The sequence below is a fragment of the Cupressus sempervirens genome, chromosome 4 (assembly GCF_028749045.1).
Source record: "Cupressus sempervirens isolate cs-2001-9-10 chromosome 4, ASM2874904v1, whole genome shotgun sequence".
Taxonomy (NCBI): Eukaryota; Viridiplantae; Streptophyta; class Pinopsida; order Cupressales; family Cupressaceae; genus Cupressus; species Cupressus sempervirens.
Genome location: NC_143121.1, coordinates 604,213,864 through 604,239,771, shown reverse-complemented (window position 1 = coordinate 604,239,771; position 25,908 = coordinate 604,213,864). Strand labels below are relative to the sequence as shown.

At 40.1% G+C, this 25,908-nt stretch overlaps 1 protein-coding gene across 3 annotated transcripts in view; it reads right to left on the bottom strand.

Moving 5' to 3' along the window:
• Window positions 1-25,908, bottom strand: part of ATAB2 (RNA binding protein) — an 84,199-nt gene that overhangs the window by 4,692 nt on the left and 53,599 nt on the right. Inside the window, exon 5 of one of the 3 annotated variants that reach the window (XM_089826122.1) lies at window positions 8,248-8,322. The exons of the other annotated variants lie outside the window; for them this stretch is intronic. Coding sequence (XP_089682248.1) covers window positions 8,288-8,322 — 35 coding nt within the window. The 3' untranslated portion in view covers window positions 8,248-8,287. Of the gene's footprint in view, window positions 1-8,247; window positions 8,323-25,908 lie in introns of those variants that run through there. 3 annotated transcript variants of the gene reach the window in all.

Sequence of the window (25,908 nt, the reverse complement as noted above, 5' to 3'; positions counted from 1 at the left end):
CACAGCTTAACAGTGGCATTTATTGCAGATGCCTGACTTGGTAATGATAGCCACAACAGTGAGGAGACTCGGCAGTAATAGCATTAGAACTTGTATAGAAGGACCGCCCAGCTATAATGAAATAATCATGCACCCAATAGGATTTAATATGCCGCCCAATATGTGTTAAAATAGTAAAAACAGTAGTAAAATTGCCCTGCCACACATGAATATTAACCCTTCAATATGCAATTCGAACCCTCCAACTAGTCGCTTGTATATGCAGATTTAATGAATGCCAAGCAACAGTAATCTCAACGGCCAGCACATACAACCACAGTGCCTAATACCAGAATGTTGAGACGCCTGAATACTGCATATAAATGAGATCATTTGGTGATGAAAATACCCATGTTGCCACCAGTCACTAGATGCCAAACTCTGACAATGAATTCCAATTGATCAAATGCCTCAATTGCAACTGATATAAATGCTGACTCCAATAAATCACTATCTTCTAACCGACAGTAAACACAGAAATAGAAGACACTCCAGAATTCTCAGAAATACAGATCTTAAAGTTCTCATCAAAGTAATGTTTCTCAGCAACAACAATATCTCCTAGGCACAAACAATTACAGTAAAGGAGATTCAACCAAAATTCAAAATATAAGGAAATCACTATACCTCAACAGTGATTCAATACACTTCCCACCTTCAAACCCTTATACTTCAGCAAGGGCAGAAAATCATCAACCTCAGGAATCATCACAAAGATAACAAAAGCAAAATAGACAATTAGATGCTTTTTCCTTCACAATGAGCTCATATTTATAACCCCCAAATGGCACCTAGTTTCCCAAACGTAACTCCACTTAAGAAGCCTCACCAACACATCATTTTATAACATTAAATATAATAAAGTGCCATTATAATAATGAAACCTGAATAATTAATTAATAAATATGAACCCATACAATATATAGCCCCATCCAATGTCCAACTGCCAATGCCACTAACTGCACTGCCAAATATGGCAACTGCCCAAATTAGACTTAATAAAAATAGTAAGTCCATCATCGAGACCCCCCAAATCTCACTATCATCTTATGAGAGTCCCTATGATGAATTTACTCAATCAACTACAGAGACTCACCAAAAATGGGGACATTATAGTCCTCCCTCCCTAAAATTGTTTGTCCTCAAGAAATCCAACAACACACTGAAATCCAACCTCCATCTAGGTCCCAAATGAAGAAGCACTTCACATCCCTATCAACACTGAACCAACTGCATACTACTAACATCATTAGAACAAACAACATAACCTACAACATAACACCCAAAACTTGCACTGATGATGTAGAAGTCGGGGTATTACTAGAAAACAACTCCATAGGAGATCTCAATATACTCCACTTCACTGTATCCACCCAACTACCCTACCAACAATCCAACTTAGATAGAGACAAACTTTGCACTCGATATATACCTTGTACATGTGGATTGAATATGAAGCTATATGCACTCTCCACAATATATATTGCACTGGAATCCTAATCATCATCAATTGCTGCTATAGGAAACTTAACTATGTCTGCAGATGGTGTAAATTGTGCCCAGCTCCACTTAGGTGAGTGATCAACTTCAACCTCAAAAAATGGATTGTCCTAAGTCAATGCCACACCCATATCAAACATAGGATTGTCCACCAAATGAACCACGATATTGCGCTGATATGTAGTATGACATGGTTCTATCTCTACATCGCTCTCCTCAAAATCAACAACATCAGTGAACACATCAACAACCGCAGGCATACTACTAAACATCTCAATAGATGGCTCAATTGGCATGAAAGTAGCTATTGATCTGACAATAACATCGCATGCTCTCACTATCACTGCATCACAATCAAATGCACGACCCTAGGAACTCATGCCAACAACAACACCATTCGACTCAACCTAACATGAAACCCAATCATACTCCACATCCAATGTGTCCAACACTTGAGCATTGTCGTGTGGTGACTCAAAAAGAATGTCCTGCACATTCGTAGCTACCAAGGTATCAAAATGCACAATCTTACTAGCCACCTTCCTAGGCCTTTGTCTATTCGATGCAAGCCTACCTCTAGAATGCTCCCGGTTATGTGTCAAAAATTTATCAAAATTTAGATGTTTCTTAATCGCTTGTGGTAAAGCGTACCACTCCACAAAGTGTGTCATCATGTCATCTACAAAAGGTGCAGCCTTAGGCTCAATACTAATTGCATCCACCTCGGGTCTCAAAAATGTGGGCCTCTGCAGCCTGTCATATGTGCCCGCTTGTCTAGTCCTGTTAACCCTCTCAACTATCTTACCCCAATCCTCAACTCTAGCCATGTCACAATCACTGTATCTGTCATCTTCTAGGGATTGGTGTGAACTAACAGAAGCATCACGAGCACTTCGCTTCCTACTCTAATCTCTATGTAAAACAATATGTTTCAGTATATCAGAAAGTTGCTGCAATACCCCAGCAACATGGCATTGTCCAGCTACCAAGTCCCTGAATGTCTCTCTAGCCTCTCTACTAATCGCAGAGCCTATGCTAACATCTTTGTATCCCGTACTTGCAGAACCACCCAGACTATCAACACCCTTGTCGACAATCAAACCAAACTGAATATCAGATTCTCCATCTTTAGGTGGAGAAGTACAACCTCTGCGGGTATAATGTATACCTGCAATGAATCTTTGTGCCATAATGCAGAATAATCAAATACAGAATACAACATTTTCAACCTCTATACAACCTCTAAATCTGAGCTCCAATTCCTTGCATTCTAGTAGGAAACCACTTTGATACCACTGTAGTAACCCCAACCGGCCATTATAACTTTTACAATCACCGAATTTCTTTCACAATTCAATGGTTTGATGTTTCATCAAACACTTAGCCAACAAAATTTTGAACCTACTGTTATATCCCAACTAGCTCTTTATTGAATTGATCTCTTACTTGTATTAACTGTTACAAACGTAAATGGCAGAATACTTGATTGATTAAACAGAGATCAAAATGATCTATATATACAAAAGGTGAGTTGAATAGAATAGAAACATTCTATTCTAGACTACACCTAAATATTAGAAACATTCTAATATTTACAATAAGGTACAATAGTGAACATTAAAGATTATTCTAATACCCCCCCTTAAAGCTCAATCTATTTACTACACCAATAGATCCCCTGAATTTAACAAACTTGTCAGGACCAAGGGGTTTTGTGAAAATATCTGTTGGTTGCTCTGAGGTAGGGACATAGAGTAACTGAATAGATCCATCTTCTACTAACTATCGGATATAATGGCAATAAAGCTCTATTTGCTTGGTTCGTTCATGAAACATTGAGTTTTTGGCAAGTTTGAGTACTACCTAATTGTCTGAAAACAAAGAAGTCAAACTTGCTTGAGGAATATGCATATCTGCAAGCATCTAACAAAGCCAAACTGCTTCACAAGCTGCCTTGACAACTCCTCTATATTATGCTTCTGTAGAAGAGAGTGCATGTGCCTATTGCTTCTTACTGGTCCAGGTAACTGCTGCAAATCCGATACTGAACACATAGCCAGAAGTAGATTTCCTGTCATCAACTAAGCCAGCCCAATCAGAATCGGTGAATCCATTGAGCTGAGTAGTACTCCTTGTGTAAAGAAGACCATAATCTAAAGTACCATGTACATAGCGTAACACACGTTTTGCTGCAATCCAATGATCAGTCTTGGGGTTCGTCATGAACCATGAGATATAGTTGACTGCAAAACTGAGATCAAGTCTAGTAGTAGTAGGAGAATTAGATTGTCCAAACAATTTCAGACCAGTCTCCATAGGAGTGGAGGCAGGTTTGCAATCCTGCATTCGAAACCTATCAAGCAAATTTCTAGCATACTTGGGCTAAGACAAAAAAATACTGTTGTCAGTCTGCCAAACCTCAATACCTAAACAATAATGAAGCAATCCGAGATCGGTCATATCAAAAGTTCTACATAGATCCTGTTTGATATTTGAAATCAAATGTTTAGAACTCTCAGTAATGATCAAATCATCCACATAGACAACAAGAAAAAGAATATCATTACCAAAGTGTTTAATATACAGATTACTCTTTGACGGGCTGCGCTGAAATCCCTGATTAACCAAGTACTAATCAATCTTTATGTACCAAGCCCGAGGGGCTTGTTTAAGACCATAGATGGCCTTTTGGAGTCTACATACTTTTGGTTTTGAACCGGCAACCTTGAAACCTAGGGGCTGCGTCATGTAGACTACTTCCTATAATTCACCATTGAGAAAAGCACTCTTTACATCCATCTGATGAACTTTCCAACCATACTGAGCTGCAATAGCAAGAAGAATGCGAATATTGCTCATCTTGGCTGTTGGAGCAAAGGTCTCCTCATAATCAATGCCTTCGTGCTGGGTGAATCCTGGAGTAACAAGTTTGGCTTTGTATTTGTTCAAGGTACCATCTACATTATACTTGACCTTATAGACCCATTTACAGCTAATGGGATTCTTCCCTGGAGGAAGATTTGAAAGAACCCAGGTGTGATTCTTTTGAAGACTCTGAAGCTTAGCATCCATTGCCTGTTCCCATTCTGGAATTCCTTTGGCCTCTGCATATGTCTAGGGCTCAGGGATACTGTGGATGTTGGCCATAAGCACAACATTAACTGTGTTGTGTTGAATGCTCTTATTTCTAGAGGTTCTACTCTCAATGAGTTCATCAAGACGAAGATCACTAATTGTTTGAGCCCACCATTTTGGCTGAAAGGTCGAGGAGCCAATATCGGATGCTGTCGAAATAGCTGGATGAGGAGCAGAAGCAGGAGATGTATTATCGAGAAGTGGCTGAGGAGTTGTATTATCAGTAGCATCAGATGACTCATATAAAATAGAACCCAAGTCAGAGATTGCTAAAGACTGAATCTCGAAATGCGGTGGGGAGGTAGAGAACGGAAATGGTCTGAATTCCTCATCAAACACAACATCACAACTGAAGATTAAACTATCAGTATTTACATCAATCAATCTGTAGGCCTTATGTGTGTGACTGTATCCTGTAAACATGAGTTTCTGGCTTTTGGAATCCAACTTAGTGCGTTTGGCATTAGGAATCCATACATATGCTAGAGAGCCACAAACTTTCAAATGGTTGATCCTAGGTTTGCGACCAGACCAAGCTTTCTCAGGAGTCTTATAGTTAACTGCAAGGGTGGGTGACCGATTAAGAAGATAGACAGCTATGGATACTGCTTCTGCCCAATATTTTATGGGAACATTTCAATGTTCTAGCATAGCCCTAGCCATTTCTATGATGGTACGGGTTTCGACGCTCTACAACACCGTTTTAGTGAGGGGTGTGAGGTGTGGTGAACTGATGTCTAATGCCATGAGTAGTACAGAAGGTAGAGAAGGCAGAAGAACAAAATTCCCCCCCATTATCGGTCCTAAGAGTACGAATAGAGGAACCAAACTCTTTTTCTACTAGAGCTTTAAACTGCTGAAATACAGGAAAAGCATCTGATTTTTGCTTAAGAAAATATACCCACATTTTGCGACTGAAATCATCCACAAAGAGTAAGAAGTACATGTTCCCAGTAACAGAAGGAGTATTCATAGGGCCACATACATCAGCGTGGACCAGCTGGAGTACTTTAGATGCCCGCCATGATTCACCATCCTTAAATGGTGTCCTATGTTGCTTCCCTGCTTGGCAAGCTCCACAAACGTGATGGTTTTGGCTCTGGATATCAAAGTAGGCCATGGACTAAATTATCCCAAGCCAATTGTGCTAGATATTGAATGTTCAGGTGACCGTATCGCTGATGCCAGAGGCTGCTGAGAGCAAATGATTTGCCGATAAAGGCATGCTCAAGGGAATCGCCTAAATCTACAAGCCTATAAATACCATGATCCTCAAGACCGACAACAAGTGTAGTGCGAGAAGCACGATCAATAATTGAACACTTATTTCCACTGAAAATGACATCCAACTAAGGGGAGTGCTTTATAATCTGACTAACAGACAGAAGATTATGTTTCATGCCAGAAACATAACATACATTGAGGAAGATGAGTCTTTTTCCTCTGGATTGAATCTGAACATTGCCCTTGCCGACAATATTGTATTCTTCGTTGCCTCCAAAGATTACTAAGTCAAAATAAGGAGTGAATTCAACAAACCAATCACGCCTGTGAGTGAAATGTCAGGAGGCACCAGAATCTATGTACCAAGCAAAATATTTCACATGATCTGCAGGTATGCTGGCCATAAAGGCATGATAGATAGATTCTTTCTACTCTGAGTGTTGAGCAGCATTCGCTTGTCTTTTAATTGACTCTGACTGCTGATGCTACTGATACAGATGCTCATAATATGCAAATATCTCAAATGGCACAAACTTCGAGGTGATAAAATAAAAGACCCAAAAAAATCAGAGTACACAGACAAGAGCTTGAAAAACCTAGAAATAATACGCTGTCAGAATTTGGATCTGTTGGCTCAAAATCAACGCACAAAAATCGAGGCACCCACAAAATTCTGATGAAGACCCATTTGAGATCTCAAAAAACCCTCCAAGAATTTGAAAACAAAAAAAAATTTCTAAGGTCAAAAAACTAGGGTTTCAAGCAGAATAACAGTCGGCGACCAGGGAGGTCGAATAAGCAGAGAAATGGCGGATTTGGTAAAAAATTGTAGTGTTTGCAGTCGGATTTGCAAGATTGAATGACGGCTTCTAAGTGCAGATGCAAGCCAACCAAGATTAAGCCGCGATTTGCAGAGTTCGGCCCCCAAAATTGCGTGTTGCAGAGAAAACGTCCACATTTTTACAAATTTGAAAAAACGACCTCTAGATTTGAAGAAACAACCTCCAGATTTGTGATTTATAGACTAAGCCATGGGTTTCCAAGAAAAAAAAGGCAGAAAACAAATCCACGATTTTCCAAGAACGCCAGTAGATGAAGACGCGATTTGCACAAAGGATTTAAACCCTAGCTGAAACTCAGATGTGCACAGATAAATTTCTCAAAGAAGTAGAAATTCTGGACGGGCTATAGAGAAATCCTTAGAAATAATTTCAAAAAATTTGGCAAATAATTTCGAAAGAAATTATAAATTTTTCGAAAAAATCCCTATAAAGGCTTTAATACCATGTTACAAACGTAAATGGCAGAATACTTGATTGATTAAACAGAGATCAAAATGATCTATATATACAGAAGGAGAGTCGAATAGAATAGAAACATTCTATTCTAGACTACACCTAAATATTAGAAACATTCTAATATTTACAATAAGCTACAATAGTGAGCATTAAAAATTATTCTAATATCAACTTGTAATTTTCTTTAAATTTCAGAATGTAGGCTTTTATCATTAATGCATATTAATGCATATTACAAATCAAGAACCTAATTGTTTATGCTATTGTGCATAATGTTGATGCCCAAATTTTTCAATGTGGCTTCACAAGAGCTCCCAAATACCCACGCTGAAATTTATATATTCTGGGTGCCCAGATTGCCCCTACACAGCACTATCACCATGCCTTGACAGTGGTGTTTATCACAGATGCCCGACTTGGTAATGATAGCCGCAACAGTGAGGAGACTTGCTAGTAATGGTGTTAGAACTTGTATGCAAGTATGCAAGGACTGTCCAGCTATGATGACTTAATCATGCACCTGATAGGGTTTAATATGCCACCCAATACATGCTCAAAACAATAGTAAAATTGCCAGCCGCACATGAATACTGGGCCTTCAATATGAAATTCGAACCCTCCAACTAGTCGTTTGTATATGCAGATTTAATGAACACCAAGCAACAGTAATCCCAATGCCCAACACATGCAACCACAGTACCTAATATCAGAATTTTTAGATGCCTGAATATTGCATATAAATGAGATCATTTGGCAATGAAAAGACCCACAGTGCCACCAGTTACTAGACGCCAAACTCTAACAGTGGATTTCAATTGATCGAACTACTCAATTGCAACTGAAATATAAATGCTGACTCCAACAAATCACAGTCTTCTAAGCCACAGTAAACACAGATATAGAAGACACTCCAAAATTCTCAAAAATGCAGATCTTAAAGTCCCCAACAAAGTAATGTTTCTTACCAACAACAATATCTTCGAGCCTCAGACAATTACACTAAAGGAGAGTAAACCAAAATCTAAAATATAACGAAATCATCATACCTCAGTAGTGATTTAATACACTTCCCACCTTCAAATCCCTATACTTCAGCAAGCGCATAGAATCATCAACCTCAGGGATCCTGACAAAGTCAACAAAAGAAATATAGACAATCGCATGATTTTTTCTTCACAATGAGCTCATATTTGTAATCCCCAAATGGCACTTAGTTTCCCAAATGTAACTCCACTTAAGAAGCTTCACCAACACAACTTCATTTTATAACATTAAATATAATAAAACAGTATTGTGATAATGAAACCTTAATAATTAGTTAATAAATATGAACTCGTGCAATAAATAGCCCCATCCAATGCAAGTGCTGACCAATTGCTAGCGCCACCAACTACACTGCCAAATATGACAAATGCCCAAATTAGACTTACTAAAAATAGTAAGCCCACAACTGATACCCCCAAATCTCACTGTCAGCTCATGAGGGTCACTACGATAAACTGACTCAATCAACTACACAGACTCGCCAAAAAAGAGGACAATACATGCATTTAATCTATATTTATTTACTAACTTACTGTGTATTAAATATTTAGTAAATTGTAATATAGATTAACTATTTAGTAAACTACCCACCCATTTACTACTATTTGACTCTTGTAATGGACAGGTATTCATTCGGTTGAAGAAGATGGAAATAGAAAGATAGCAATTTATGATCTCTAAACACCCAATTGCGCTTATAAGGTCGGTGGCTGGATATTTGAGCTTAGAGTCATAGCAAATGTTACATACCCTATTTTGTTAATTTTTCAAAACTTATTTAGTCGTCGATATTTCAAGCTAATCCGAAATGTTTGTTTAAACTAGATACTCATTTTGAGTTCACATGAATGAAAATATAGGTTATTCGTTGTGTTTCATGTGGAAGGAAGATGTTGGTTAATCATATGCTATTACATGAATGGAAAAATGGTTAATTAATATGATTATTAGTTTTGATAACTGATTTTCATTTGAATGATGTGGAAGTATGCTTTCACCATGTTAATTCTTCCTGCAGGAGGCACAATGATGGGGGCAAGCATTGGTAAAGAGGGAATAGGGTATAGGGGCATCAACCTGCCACCGAGCTAACAAGTACGAGTCTAAACCACCACGGTCAAGGAAAAGCAAACAGGAAAAACTAGATTATGCCAAGTGTCTACCATGAGCTAACTAGGTCATCAAATCTAGAAGGATACATAAATATATATTCACTTGAACATTAAGCGAAGTAAAAACAATTGTTACCTTTGATTTGAGAATTTGTATGCTCTGCATCCTTCTTGTGATGTCAGACATGATTTATTATAATGATACCTATAGTACTTATGCACATTTGTACGTGTTACATATATGTAAATGTATGTATATGTGTATTTAAATATAACATATGTGTAAGCATACGTATATTTGAAATACAAGGTATATGTATGTGTATAAATAACATGTACAAAAATGCATAAATAATATGAGTATAATTGATTTAATAAATCATGGGAAGGATTGTATGTTTCTTCTTCTTTTCTTACATCAAATTAAATTAATGTATGAAATCTATTGGCCTCTCATAGATTCCTTATTATTTTGGCACTTTGCATTTTTATGTCAAGATTATAACTCGTGCTCGCCACATTGCAAATCTCTCATACATGTAACTCTTTCTTGGTCAGGCATAATTCCCTTGTAACCAAGGAAACCACTCAAAGGCTTGTTCTAAAAGTGAAATCTATACTACTGTATGCTGCATTTTTATCAGTAAAATGTCAACTTATTAGTGGTGCTGACAGAGGCCAGTAAGCCCAACACTGGAGCTTGCAACTAAGCCCAACACTGGAGCTTGCAACTTGGGATTCTCAAGATACACTTTGTTGTGTCACAGTCATCAAGTTGTATTTTGGAAATGCATCTCTTCTTCCTTATCAAATCTCATAGATTGTCCAGTATTGTATCCAAGCGTTCAGGTCATTCATTTGATCATAAAGTTTATATTTTATACTTGACATCTCTGCCAGTCGGTAATAAATTATTGTGTCAATTATTGCATTGTTTGCATGTGCCAATTGGCCTGATAATTCCTACTAGCCAAGCACGAATGGATGAGAAATGATCATACCGGCCTTGCGTAGAGCCGTGACATATGCTATAACTTGTCTTTATTTTTTTAAACAAATGAGGTTCTCATTCTGAATTAAAGCATAAATTTGTACAAGTTGAACGTCCTCATACAGAGGCATTAAGTTGCAAATGTTTGTGAGACATGGAGATGTGCCTTTGCAATATAATAGTGAATTCTCTTGAAAGCCATGTTTTACTCTTGATATCATATCAAATCCCTCACAGGGCAGGGAATTTATTACTGTTTAAATAGCCTGCAAATTCTATGAATGATGGACGGTCACACCAAGGATCATCAAGGATGGCCGAACATGAACGAGATGAAAGGTGTAGTCTATGCACAATGGTTATCGAACATCCCTGCAAAATAAGAGATTGAATTATTAATAAATTAAACATCAATAAAAGGAAATGTAAGACTGAAACTGTAAAACAGGTTAGCTCATGTTGGGCAATTGGGTGTAATCTTGTTTGTCGAGTCAAGCGGTGGGTTGATGATCGAGCACATAGTGTCCATGTAAATCCTTGGTAGGGTAGGATTACTCGCAAATGATGTTGTGATCACTAGAGGTCAAGATAACTTGCAGTTGGATGGATAGGCTGATAGGAGGGTTCCATAGTCTAGTCAGCTGTATAGTTGACACTTTATCACCAGGATGCTCAGGGGGCAAGACAAGATGGTGTTCCTGTGCCTTATCTTGTGCAAGGTAGGGTCATTCTCAGCTAAGAGTGAGAGGGAGATACACTAGGTCTGTGGTTGGGTGGTTAAGCCTCCAAGAATGCTCCTCTCCACCAAAGCCAAGACTCGCACAAGACAAATCATGTGTCTGCATTCTTATCTTGATACAGTTTAGCGGGGATTTGAATTTCCTTTCATGATCATTCAAGTTCACTAGATATGTATTTGTTTATGTTGCAGTTGCATTTATTTCCTTTCTGTTATATGAGGTGATATTTATATGTATTAGCTAGTTAATGATCTCTCTCTCTTCCATGCAATTTAATATTTATTTTAAGTAAATAAATGAAATAAATCTCCCTTTGTTAGTTAAGGCATTTCATGAGAATCAGTTAATCTGTTACACCTGTTAATCCTACACATGTGAATATGTAAATAACTCATTTTGAATGTTAATATAGGAAAACTAAGGGGTAGGAAAGATGGTTGTTACATAAGGTATTAGAGCTCTAGGTTCGAAACTGAACCTTGGATTCACCATTGAATTAAAACTGAAATAGAAATGTTTGATTGAAAACAAGATGAGAACCCGAATGACCCCTCAGAAGAGCATGCCTAAATTCGATAACTAATTATAATCCATACCCTGAGATGATGAAACATTAGCCAATGCCTTAAATAGAATTAGAAAAGAAAGAGACAAATAGACTCATGCTAGGAAGGCAATCGTGAGAAACAAATTATCCAAATTTGGAATTCAAAACAAATTGATCCACTTATGATGTATCATGCACCTTGTATCGGGCAGAATAAGCCCAAGAAGCAAACGGACAGGATACCCAGGGATAGGGTGTTCGATTTCCTGAAAGAGTAATGTTGAAATTTTGTATTCACGGTAGTGGGAAAATTTTGTAATAAATGTAGTTGTAGTTGTAATAGAAACCCATTGTTTTATTTATTTGAAAATGGGAATCAATGAGGAAAGTATTGAGAGTAAATGGGATTTGTTTATTTACTTATTCTTGTTATTTCTTTTGCAACCAGCTTTACAAAAACTAATGGATGAAACAAACTTTATTTCAAGAAACTTGATCGAAAGCAATGGCAAACAATGAAAACAACAATCACGTACAAAAATGAAATATCCAGGGAAACTAACTCACAGAATTTGAGGCGGGAGAAAAGGTTCTCTTAAAATTAAAACCCCAGAAGAGTGCTATCAAATTTGGTAAACACACCAATTTTGCCCCAAAATATGTGAGACCCTTTGAAATGTTGGAAGTTGTAAACCTTGTTGCCTACAAAATATCTCTATCTCTAGCCCTTTATCGGATGCATAATGTGTTTCAAGATATATTGTCAGTTAGTGTCAAAACACTTAGTCATAATGAAAAGACAGTTGCAACCCAGTTATTAGTATGCAGTGTTAATTGAACTCATAGCGGATCAAAGCAAACAAGTTAACCTTGCAGAAAGTTGCAGTGTCAACTGAGTCTCAGTGGAAATCGGGTTGATAGTTCACACCAAGCTCTAGTGTTAACCGAGTTGATTGTGTCTACCGAGCTCCAATATGAACTGAGTTAGCAGAGCAATCTTGTTCCAAGGTAATAATCAAGATGGCAGAATAGTGCAAGCCGAATCAGAAGCGTCTACCGAGGGATCAGTGTGAACCGTGCACCTAGCATCTACCGAGTGCCAAAGCTAGTCGAGGAGATAGTGGTGACCGAGTGTTTCCAGTATTGCCTAAGTATGACATTGACCTGAGTTATTGCACCGAGCTGACTTGGTGATTGTTTTTGGAACTATTCTTATTGTAGCTGACCTATGTAACAGCTATTTGGATAGATATAAGTATGAGATATTTTGTTTATCCAAAGTGTGGAAGAACTATTCATTGTATCATCATTAGCGAATATGGAAGGGCAGATTGTCTAGAAGGCTGCAAGTGTCACAAGGAAATGAAGAGACTCATCTATCATAGTCAAGTGATCAATTTACTTCAAAGGATCTTCATTAGCAATCACAGTTGCATTTCAGAGATCATCCACTGGTTCATCCTAACAGGTGCATCAGTCCCAAATCCTTTAATAGGGTGGACCTAACAGTCCTTTGCAGAAACTACTAACAAAGTACATACTTAACTGTATTGTATAAATCCTTTCACAAGGTGGACTTAACAGTCCTTATTACTCATAACAGGGTAAGGTCACTAGAAGTGATCGTTTGTAAGCCTTAACCAACCAACTTTATTACTGTAGTAGTGAAGCATTGTGGGTGTCATCCCCACCCCATTTTTACCTTCTACTTGGAGGGTCTCTGGGTTACCAAATATTGTGTTATGGTGTTGTTACTTTAATGTTTTAATGTTTCATGCATGCAAATAGATTAAACATCTAATTAAAGTGGTTCAAGAGAAGTAGTCTAAGTAGTTCCTGATTCACCCCCCCCCCCCCGCTTTAGTCAACTAGTTTGTATTACATTTCCAACAATTGGTATCAGAGCTGAGTTCTCTTATCAAAAAGTTTAGCAGCTTGAGAGTAAAGATCAGAAACAATGGAGGTGTACAAGCTAGAGAAGGCCATTGAGAATGAAAAGTTGAGAATGAAAAGTTGGATCTACATGTGGCCATGGAGAAAATAAAGAAAGTAAAGGAGCAACTCTCTCAATCCCTAAGAAGAAAAGAATTGGCAGCACAGATGAATGACAATCTCTATATAGAAGAGAGAATTGAAGATATTTGCAAAGAAAGAAATTTAGATGAAGCAGATGCAACTATAAAAGATCTACTTGGAAGGAACTTTATTCTTCAAGAAGTCAGAAAATTGAAAAGGGAACAAGAGATCTACCTAGTCAGAATAGGTTAAGTCGTGGAACAAAAGAATCAAGCTAAAGATGACAAATATATGATAGAAGAAAATAGAAGATTACTCAGCACCATGATAGAAGAAAACGACAATGAAATCCACCAACCTTCACTACATCAGGCATACTCGGTAAATCGGTTGAACAATTCAAATTAAGAAGTCATCCATCTGAGGACAGAAAATGAAAGACTCATGAATGATCTTAGAGCAAAAAAAGAGACCAATGAAAGAATGATGAATTCACAAGCAAGCATGAATTAGTCAGCGAAATATCCTAGAAGAGATAGAATGGTAAAGTAGGATTGGGCTACATTGAACAAGGAGAGTCATCACAGCAAGGAGCTCAAAACAATAAAAGACCTACATGCAATCATTGTGGAAAAATAGGGCATACTTCAAACAGGTGTTGGAGCAATGGAAAGTCAAAGTTTAATGGCAAATGTTACAGTTGTAACGAGCATGGGCATAGAGCAAGTGAATGCACAGAGAAGACCAAATTTGAAGGAAAATATTTCACATGCAACAAACAGGATCATAAATCTTCAGAGTGTAGAACCAAGAATTGGAATCCTACTAAACAACTTGCTAAAGCTATGTTTGGTTAGGATTACAACACTTGGTGCTGATGTTATTTATGTGGAGAGTTTGGGCACATTGGACCAAACTGCATGAAGACTCAACTCAGAAAAAGAGATCCTACCAAAAGATGCTATGTATGCAAAGAACTTGGTCATCTAGCAAAGAATTGCATGAATAGAGGAAAAGTTGAAGATGAAAAGAAAGCAAAGGATAACACAATCAAAAAACAAATGAAGCAGCAATGGGTAAAGAAGTCTCCAAAGAATTCAAGTGAAATCAGTGAGGTCATCGACACCCAAGACAATGGATTGGGCGATTCAATCATCTCTACATAAATATGCAAGGAGATCACTGGAGTTGTGATCAAATTCATATTCCACATAAGCTCCAATCATCCAAGAAAAATAGTCCAAATCAGCATATCAGATGCACTTGGATAGATGATAGACTAAGACTAGACCAAGCTATTAGTTCTAACCGAGTTTTTAGACCTAACCGAGCATGGATAGACTCGATTGAGTCACGAACTCAACCGAGCATGGAAAGACTATAATAACCGAGCTTCAAGACCAAACCGAGTATCTTTTACCTACCCAGGTATAGAGCATTAAATGAAGCCCTAAAATCAGAAATCTGATAAAAGGTAAAGATAGAAGCTTTGTTTTCACTGCATTTTAAAAATTCTCTTCGAGCTTAGCATTTCTTAAGCCCCCAAAGCAATCTTAGTGCAAACTGTTGAAGGAGATTCTTAGGCGAAGTCATCATTGTGAAATTCTTCCTTCACTGAGCAGTATGGCAGCGTCTTCCAGTTCGAAGGTCAAGAATGGTTCAGAGATGTTGGTAAAAAGTTCGAATTGCACTCCTCTGAAATTCCAACTCTATCTAGCAATTGCAAAGGAAAAGGATCCTCAAGGTGCTCACTCTTCTATTACTCATCCACGATATCACATCGTTTTATCATTGTTCTATCCAAGAGCTAGGTAATCTCGAGCTAGATCAGGCCTGTGAAGCTTTATGGGAAAATGATGTGCTTAAGCTAGATCACAAACATCTGGAGGTCAAGCGGTTGACCCACATCATCCATATGCCTAGAAACTTTTGGAACAAGTGGATCAAGCTTATACTAAGCCAAGTTCACGATATGTCATTTTGGTTGGAACGGACCTACCCTATCACTAAGAAGATGATTCATAGGATAACAGGGTATCCTATGACAGAGATGTTTACCGTATGGGGTAAATGAATGAATGCATATAGACAATGAAACAAGAACATGTAACAACAGTACTCCTTTTATTATTCGCATATGCCAAAAGGATTACATAATGCTTATCATGATGATTACAATCCATCTCGGATGGTGTATATATACTTACCGAATGGGCCTTCCATAACAATTCATTCATGCTAATCTACTCGTCGGTTGATTTACAATTGTTTACCGACTACATCATCCCCCCCAAAAAGAAAGGTCGTCTCCGGACAACAACACAACAAAATTCAAAATTGCACAACTAATGACATCAAAACAGAGATACTAGGCAGGGGAATGGGTCGCTGGCATGGTAGATGTCTGTGATCTCAGGTTACTCAGCTCAGCACGTAGCTTGTAGACCTACTCCTTCTGAACCTTCAATTCGGCTTCTGCTTCCATCTGAAGCTCCAGAGCTGACTGCACATCATCTCTGCAATTTCTCCCAACTCTTTCTCCTTTCCCACTGCCACTTGTTCCTTTTCTGCTACCAACTGACTCTATCTATCTAACAGGGCTGCCCTCTCGGATTCCCAAGCCGCCCTCTCAGATTCCCAAGCCACCCTCTCTGAGGTTAACCTGGCAACTGACTCCTCCCGAGCCCTTTTAGTTGCTACCTGATCTGCATGGCTCCTCCGAAGAGTGTAATACGCCTCCCTATATAACTTCACAATCTCGTGAATCAAAGCCTCAACCCGGCTCTCCATACCAGAATCTCTCGTCGTGGCCCAATCCTGTCGTATCTCATCAGTCTCCACATCCGGCCATCCCCGCTCCTCAAAATAGACTATAAAGGCAATTGGGCATCCCAATCTCATAAAAGATATGACTCCCTCCAACTCCTTCATGACTGAGTCCAACACTTGAGTCTCTATAGAAGCTAACACCTAATGAGCCCGAGATGCTAGAGCTGCGACATTAGCAAGAAATGCCTCTCTCATCCCTGTCTCTCGTGCTCCTGGATGTTCCTGCTGCACACCCATAGCCGTCTCTATGGTTTCCGCCATACGCTCATAAGTACTATGTGACGGTCTGATATCTTGGATTGGCTCTGCTACCTATGCCTACTAAGTGTCTTCCTCTGGAATGTCATCCCATGTAGGTGTCTGCATATAGGTCAACCGAGGAACTAGAGAACGGTGGAACCGTGTACTCAAAAAAGTACTCAACCTCTGAATTCTACTCTCCCTATCATGCTCAGGTGATGCTAAAAGTGTTGCATCCACCGTAACTACTGCATTGGACCCTACTACATCCAAGTACACTTCAGGCGTACTCTGGCTCTTTGCTATCTCCGGTACTAGCAGGTCAGATACCTCCATGGCAGTCTCCTCTCCCCGCTCCGATATGCTCTTTACTGTAGGTGCGCCAGTTTCTGCTATTGGTTGTGCTTCCGTAGATGCCACGGTTTCTCCTACCGAAAGTGCTTCAGCAAGAGCTAGCATACTCTCCTGGCTGACGGGTGTTGCCACTCGTGCAAACCCCACGGGAAACCTAGCTGCTAGTCAGATTGGAGGAGGCCTTACCCTTGCCAGGATGTTGCTACTGTAACAGCCTCCTGGGGTGCTCCAGTCATCACTATCGACTGCCGTGTCTATCCAAACCCTGGTATATGAGCCATGTGTAGGCCCGCTAGGACCAAACAAGAAGTGGCAAATAGTGTAGGGCATGGAAATAAGAAGGAAGTGGCTGTGACAATCTCAACCTCTTCATCATCGTCTTCCCCTTCTTCCTCCCCCATACTGTTCTCCTCGGAAGATGTCTCCTGCCGTCTGTTGTCCGTATCGCTTCCTGTATCAAGCCGGGGTCTCTTCTGTCCTACAAAACCCTTTTGCCCAGTGGCTAAGTCTAAGTGTCTCCACTGCATGATAGGATGTTCTCTGGGAGCTAATGGTCCAGGTTTCACCTCCAACCTGTCTTCTAGAATCATCCGCGTTGTAGCATCGAGGAAGAGACCTATGGCATAATGTGGCATATAAAATGTCTTATGCTGGAGAGTCATGAATTCATGCATACGTTCAGCCAGCACAGATGCCCAATCATACACCTTCCCATTTATTATCCCATTCATCATAGATACCTACGGAAAGGAGATATCAGATGCCCTACTTGATCCCATAAGTCTGCTCTTGACTAAATCCATCAGGCATCACCATGGTCCCTCCTGGATGTCTGTTTCTTCAATCCCCTACGTTTTGATGTCTCAGCCAATGCTTCCTGTTTTGCTTCAGCCATGTCTCTGCATACCAGCCTAATCAAAAACATTTTTACCTCCTTGGAAATCTTCTTAGGCTGAACTTTTTTGCCCTACAGCCCTGGTATGCCAAATACCCATGTGAAATCCACTGCTTTGAATGAAGCTACCAGGTCTCTTCCCAAGTACTGAAATGTGCTCTTTCAAGAGCCCCTTCCATAAGTCTCGATCATGGCGCGCAGGAAACCCTCGTAATCCCAAATGCAAAAAATAGGCATCTGAATTGCCCATTCGACCTATGCCCTTCTGTTGCTGGCTTTTACTGCATGGTCGTCAGGAGTTTCCTGGCACCACTTTCTACAGTCCATTTCATTCAATCCTTCAAATGCTATATTTTGTGGTGTGATCTCAGTGGTTGCAAGTGCCTGAGCCTTCCGTTTCTGCTTGCTACTGCTACTGGTGCCTTCATTTTGGTTACCTGCAGTCGACATTTTCCTGCCCTTCTCAGCTGTAGATTCTTCCAATTGCTTTTTCCACTTTCTCTTGCCCGTAGACTCCATATATTCTTAGGTCAGTTATTTCTCTACAAATTATTTTTCCCCTTTCTAGTTGTCCATACAGCCTTCCTTCCGGACTCGGCCAACGGCTTCTAACTGCTGTACTTACCAAGTCCTGCGATTTCCCAGAAGGGAGCCGTACAACATTTCTTTTTGTACCCTTTCTCTAGAATTACTCCGTCAACCGTACAAGCTTTTGTTTGACTGCAATTTCCTATCTCCTATGCCGTACAGGAAAAATAGAAGTGCAATAAACTGTACTAATCATACACGAACCAGAATACAAGGAATCACAATAGTGGAGTGGCTGAATGAATCCCTGAATTATTATGCCGCCATGATGTTGCAAAAGGGACTGCTAAACAACAACCGGTGAAATTGAAATCTGTATAGTGAACATGCAAAGATATATGTTTTTGCTGCTCCTTAACTACTAGGTTCATATGGATATAAAGTTTTTAGACGAAGTCGTATGGTGGTCCCTTCATAAGATCGTCATACAAACATCTCCAATATCCTTCCGTAAAATTGTTGTACGGATGCATCAAATATCCCTTCATAGAATTTCCATACGGATGCATCAACAGGAACTTGTACAATGCTAATTTAATACTTTAAACTTTGTTGAAAAGTCCGTATGGCTGCAAGACTTCTCAAATGTCGTATAGTGCAGGGAAGAAGGAAATTAGAAGTGTCTTCACCGTATGGGTATGAGGGTCTTATACAAAGACCGTATGGCTATTGAAATCTCCGTACGGGGCCTCTCAGGTGCACTTTAGTTACCATACAGTGACTTCTTTTTTTTTCCGACAAGCTATTTTTCCCTCCGAATTTTGTCATTCTCTGACGACGAGGGGGTTGTTCTGGCATGATACATTTTTAACTTTGAACCATTGACTGCTTCTGGTATTTCTTATCCGTCTAATATCCACAACTTTATTGCTCCATTGTCACCTACTTCCCATATCTGGTATGGCCCGACCCATTTAACTTTAAACTTGCCTGGTTTGATTTTGTTCCGGTCCTCATACTTCAACACCCTCTGTCCTGGTTGGAACTTGTTCAATTTCAGGTGTTTATCATGCCACGCCTTGCGCCTGTTCTGTGTCACCTCCGTGGCCCATTGTGCCAATAACCGCTTCTCCTCAAGCTTGTTCAGATTATGCAACCTCTCCCTCAGGCTATCCATGTCGCCTAACTTATTTTATAGTGCGATCCTCAGGCTCGGTATCATGAATTCTGCTGGTACCACTGCCTCCTGTCCAAACATTAACTGGAAGGGTGTGTGTCCCATTGTCACCTTGTACGACGTGCAGTATGCCCAAAGGGTAGAGGGCAGTTTTTCCTCACAGTCTTCACCTTCAACCACACATGACTTGTAGATTATTGCTATCAGGATCTTGTTTGTAGCCTCAGCCTGTCTGTTCACTCTCAAGTAGTATGGGCTCAATAATGAATGATAGATCTTAAATTCAGTAGTGAGCAATCGGATAACATGGTTAACGAAGTGTCCTCCCCTAGCACTTGTCAACTACAATGGAATCTTGTACCTGGTAATAATTTGCTCATAAATAAATCTCGCTGTGCTTACTATCGAGTTATCTGGTAGTACGCGTACCTCCACCCACTTGGTCAAATACTTTGTCGCTACGACAATGTATTGGCACCTTCTAGTTTTGCTCGCCTTTAGAGGTCTGATGAAGTCCAATCCCCATCTTTCAAAGAGTTCCTGCGTGTGTGAGGGGTTAAGCGGCATTAAGTCTCTCTTTAGCGGCTTCCTGGCCCTTTGGCAAGTGTCACACTCGATGACCCATTCGCGTGCATCGTTGTACACTATTGGCCAACACAGTCCTGCCAGTAATATTTTTCGTGCTGTGGTATCAGGTCCCATATGTCCTCCTATTGGATCCTCGTGTGCTTCCTTCAGCACCCTTGGTATTTCCTCCTCTAACACACACCGTCGCAGGATGTGATCAAGCCCCATCTTATACAGTAATCCATTGATCAATTGAAATGTACGGCTCCTGATTACCAATTTTCACTTTTCATTTTGTGGCATCTCACTTGGGAACTGTCTTGTCGAAAGGTATTCTCCAGCGCTCATGTACCATTTTGGGAGTACTGCAATTTGAAATAACTATGCATTAGGAAAATCGTCGTTCGCTCCTTCTGCTGGTTCTCTTGTTTTGAGACGCGATAGATGGTCTGCGCTGACATGTTTCTTCCCAGGCCGTACAATGATCTTGAAGGTGAACTCCTGCAACAAAAGTAACCACCGGCTGATTCTTTCTTGGATGATAGGTTTATTGACCAGATACAACAGAGTTTGATGGTCAACATAAAACATGAACGGTGTCAGCAACAAGTAATGAAGGAACTTCTGCACGACGTAGACCATTCCTAAGGCTTCCCGTTCTATTGTACTATAATTCTATTCTGCTTTTGATAGCAGTCAACTGGCAAAATATATCGGGTGATCTAACCCGTGGCTACCTATCTGCGCCAAAGTTGCTTCGATTGCATAGTTGGATGCATCTACATGAACATGAAATTCCTTGTTCCAATCCAGGTACACCAAAATTGGTCCTGTAGCCAATCGTACCTTCAACCCTTCAAATGACTCATCCTGTTCTTTCTCCCATTTGAACGATTCCCCTTTGCATGTTAACTTGTCTAGCAGGTATGATACTTTGGCAAAAAAATTGATGAACCTTCTGTAATAGCCTATCCCAAGAAAGACTTTACCTCTGTTACATTTGTGGATGGCTGCATTTCCATTATGACTTTGACTTTGTCTGGATCTGTTTTCAATCCCTCCTTACAGACTATATGTCCAAGCAATCTTCCCTGCGGAACTATGAATCTGCATTTCTTTGGATTCAAGGCTAGTCTCGCCCTTCAACATCTTTCCATACATTCGCCCAACGCCGCCAGATGTTTGTCCTCGGTGCTGAATACAAACCAGTCATCTAGGAACGCCTTGAAGTTTCCGACAGACATTTTGTCGAATATGTGCAGTATGATCCACTGGAACATAGCTGACGTGATGCACAGGGCAAATGGCATCCAGTTGTATGCGTACAACCCACCTTCTACGACAAATGTTGTTTTTAGTTTGTCCTCCTCTGCTATGGAAATTTGATTATATCCCGAAAACATAAAGGAATAAATCTCATGTCCCACTACTACCTCCAATATATTGTCTGTGAATGGAATCAGGAAGGGATCCTTGATTGTTATTGCATTAAGGCATCTAAAGTCGATGCATATCTGGATTTGGGTTGTATCCTTCTTCGGTGAGATTACTATGGGTGACACCCATTCACTTGTTTGAACCTTAAAAATAATACCGGCTTCCAACATACGGTTGATTTCTTCTGTAACCCATGCCGTGTAGTTCTCATTCATCCTGTAAGGTCACTTTTGTACAGGCACTGCACCTTCGACCAACAAAATGCAGTGAACACACAGCTTTGGCGGAACTCCCTTCAAATCCTTATATGTCCACATGAATACATCTTTGTATTCCAAACATATTTTAAATGCCGCTGCTTTCAGTACTAGATCCCAGTTATCCCCCACCAATATGTTTTTTGGTTCAGCCTCATCTCCCAAATTCATGGTTTGCAGTGTGGCTTCGTTATATTTGATCGGCTTTCCCTCACCGAATACATGTGCGGGTGTTTCATCTGGCGGTACATCCCCTTCTTTTATTTCCCTAAACTCTTTTGGAAATCTGCCTCCGCTGTGCCCTTCCTCTATCGTTAGTATGTTGTAGCTTTGAAATAGCTCATAATCCTCCATTTGCCAGTGAAATAGTTTGTTCACCGAATCCAAATCATTGTCCATGGATCCACCTTCCAACCGTAGGACTCCCTCATGATCCGGTTCCATTCGCTGCTTCCCTTCATCTTTGTCTTTAGAATTAGATGATAGAGCTTCTTCACCCACCATTTGTGTGTGTAAATCAATGATAAATTTTTGAAATTTACTTTCCAGTGATAGTGTATTCTTCTTCTAGTCGTGCTTCACTTTTGCTTGTATGAACCATCCTCGGCCCAAAATGGCATCATATCCTCGCCTCTTTAGTGGGATGAGGACGAACTCAAGCAGGAACAGTTGTGTTCCAATAGTCACTGGCTGTGCCATCAGGACTTCCAACGGTTTGATCCCATGCTGGTCCGCCGTTAATAATTGGAACATAGGTGGCCACAACGTCGACTGTCCCAACCTTTTCCAGGTGTCTTCCGGTAAGACATTCACGCCTAACCCACCGTCCACAATTGTGTCTGTCAAGACAGTTCCCAAAATTCCCATCTCGACGACTACTGGATGTCGTTCGGATGAGAGGGCTAGTAGCATTGGATCCTCTGCACTTGCGCCACTTTCCTTCTCCCTTCCCTGTTCTGCTGGCAATTTAGCAATTAGAGTGATGTTTGTGAGTGCTGATCGGAGTTAAGGCATTGTGAGTAACAGATCGTTTATTTTGATTGGTACTTCAGTTTGTAATATTTGTTGTACGATGTTTTGTTCCACACATTTCCTTGTTGAAGTACTGGTAGTGTCCTTCCAGTGTTCTTTCTCCGCCTATGTTGCTTTTTGAATTTCCGCCCGCGCTTCCTCCAGTCTCTTTTTTCCTTCTGTCGGGTCGGGGTAGAGTTTTGTTTGTTTCCATGTGATCACCAGAACCTCCTCTTTGTCCATCTCAATGGTGATCAAATTAACTCCTGATTTCGGGCACTTGGCATCTTCATGATCTCTAGGACTGCACCACCTGCATAACAACTTTGGTGCATTTGCCGTTGTACAATCTCAGGCAAAGTGGCCCCACAAATTGCATGCTCGGCATTGAACCATCGGGCAGCCATTTGCATCGTATTGAATTCAACTGCGGCTCACATTATTATTGTTGGCATTGTTGTTGTTTTGCCCTCGTCTATTATTTTTGTACCCTCCCGACATGGCACCCGCATTACTGGTGTTTCCACTTCCTCCTAATGTGGAAGCTTCCTACGTTAGGAGTACTTGCTGAGGTCCTCTTGTTTTCATATTGAAGGGGCATTCTTTTGTGGAATGTCCCATGCTTTGGCAAATCTCGCAGAACTGGTTCTTTGGACAAGATCCCTTTATGTGACCTTCTGTCTTACATTTTGTGCTCCATAGCTCATTTCCCTTCATTTCTTTCTGCATATTCTTAAATTCCTTCATCATTCGGATCATATCCTTTTGGAGAGCTCGAACCTTCTTGCTGCTCTTTTCGTCATCGCTGCTATCTTCTCCCGAAGATGCATAGTCATCTGAATCGGATGAGCTACTCTTCTTTTCTTTTCTTTTTTCTTCTTCTCCCGATTGTATGCTTTAGTGTATAACGATGGCGGCACAATCTTCATTTTCTTTTGTAACTTCGGGTGTAGTCTTTCAATAAACCATCTTTTTTGCAGCCCACCTATCCGCTTACTTTCCATTTTATTTATTAAGTCTTTTAATTTCCTGGCATATACTCGGACTGTTTCATTTTTCCCTTGCTTTGTATTGTATATCTCTACTACAATCTCATTGTCGTTGCACAGCAATTGAAATTCGATGGTAAATTCCTTTTTAACATCCACCCAATTGGTTAATTATTGGGGATCCGTATCGGCAAACCAATCAATTGCTACACCCCTTAGGTTTGCCGGAAATTATCAAACCCATTCATTTGTATCGGTTACGCCATTCGCCGTCCAAATTGTTTCGCATGTCTTACAGTGTCTGATTGGATCGATCGTTCCATCACCATCAAACTTTGATAACTTTTCCTTTGGTCCTACCATTACTATTCGAGGTTGAGGGATTTGTTGTGTACCTGCATTGTTTTGCACCCCCGCACTGTTCTGCACACCCGTGCTGCTTTGAACACCCGCGCTGTTTTGGATAGTCGTTTTATTTCCAACAACCGTGCTAGTTGGTGAAGAATGATTTTTGTCAAGCAAAGCTGTCCGTTCCGGAAGTGTATCTCGGATGAAGAGTTCACTCCATACTCATGCTCCCTCAGCACTCCAAGCCATGTGAGTTAATCCCCTTTCATCCGGATTCTCTTCCCTCGACATATGTAGGTTAAGAAATTCCTCCCTTGCTTCTTCCACCAAATCCAACTGCTATCGAGTCTACGCTCGGCCTACTGTGCCAAAATTAAATTCCCTTGTGCTGTGCGTATTTCATCTTTTTCCTTCAGCTTATTCTTATTTTTATTCAATTGATTCAGCATTAGTCTTCATTCCTCTGCCTTCATTCCAGGTCCATTGGCAATGGCGCCAAATGCTTATCGTATGGGTAAAGGAATGAATGCATACAAACAATGAAACAAGAACATGTAACAACAATACTCCTTTTATTATTTGCATATGCCAAAGGGATTACATAATGCTTATCATGATGATTGCAATACATCTCGGATGGTGTATATATACTTACCGAAGGGCCTTCCGGAAGGTTCCTAAAGGGACCCGTCAACTACATGTCGTCTACATAACAATTAATTCATACTAATCTACCTGTCGACTAATCTACAATTGTTTACCAACTACAAGAGAAAGCCAAGACTACTAAAACCCTAGGTCAGGCGAAACTGACGAAGGTAACCCTAGCCAAATGGGACAACAGAGGAATGAAGCTAAACAATGTAACAGAGATGGAAATCAAGTTTGGCATCCATGTCATTGCTCATAAAATCTACAGCTCAAGTCGTGCCAACAATGTGCCATGCGAGGCAATGGACCTGGCATACAAGACTGTAAAGAAGAATCTATCGTTCGACCTTGCCGAGCTTCAATACTCCCAGCTAAGCAAAAACATGGAGAGCATTCAGGACTCGAAGAACAATCCATGTAAGTTCAGTTCACTCTTAGTATGTTTATTCTTTTATGTTTAGAAATTCTTTCCTTCCAAAGGAAATGTTGTTTGGAAGAAAGACACCCCTATTATATATCAAATCAATGTATTCATAAGTGAAATGGGTGAGAACGTTGATGGTATCATGGATGCTTACTTTGACAGTTTCAAAGAAAGGACGCAAAATAAGCTTAGGATTCCTAAGCAGCTTGTCAAACACTATGAACAAGATATATGTTTCCTAGTTGACTGTGACAGAGTCCACATTCAGGCAGTTAGGCCTAGGATAGCTTGGGTTAAACCTCTAGAATATGAGTTCACTATTGATGAAACAAAGGATATTATTGAGGGTCTCATCAATGACCCTGTGGACCCCAAGTCTACCTACTTTGGAACTTATGAAGAAGCAAAGACAAGAATATCTCTTGAGATGAAGAAGAGGTTGGAAACCATTGGGAAGAAACTTGCCAAATCAAACACATTTGTTATGATCACTGAAGGCAAGGGTAATGTTGTAGAAGAGGAAGAAGATGCAAAGGCAGAGGAAAGTGATGAAGA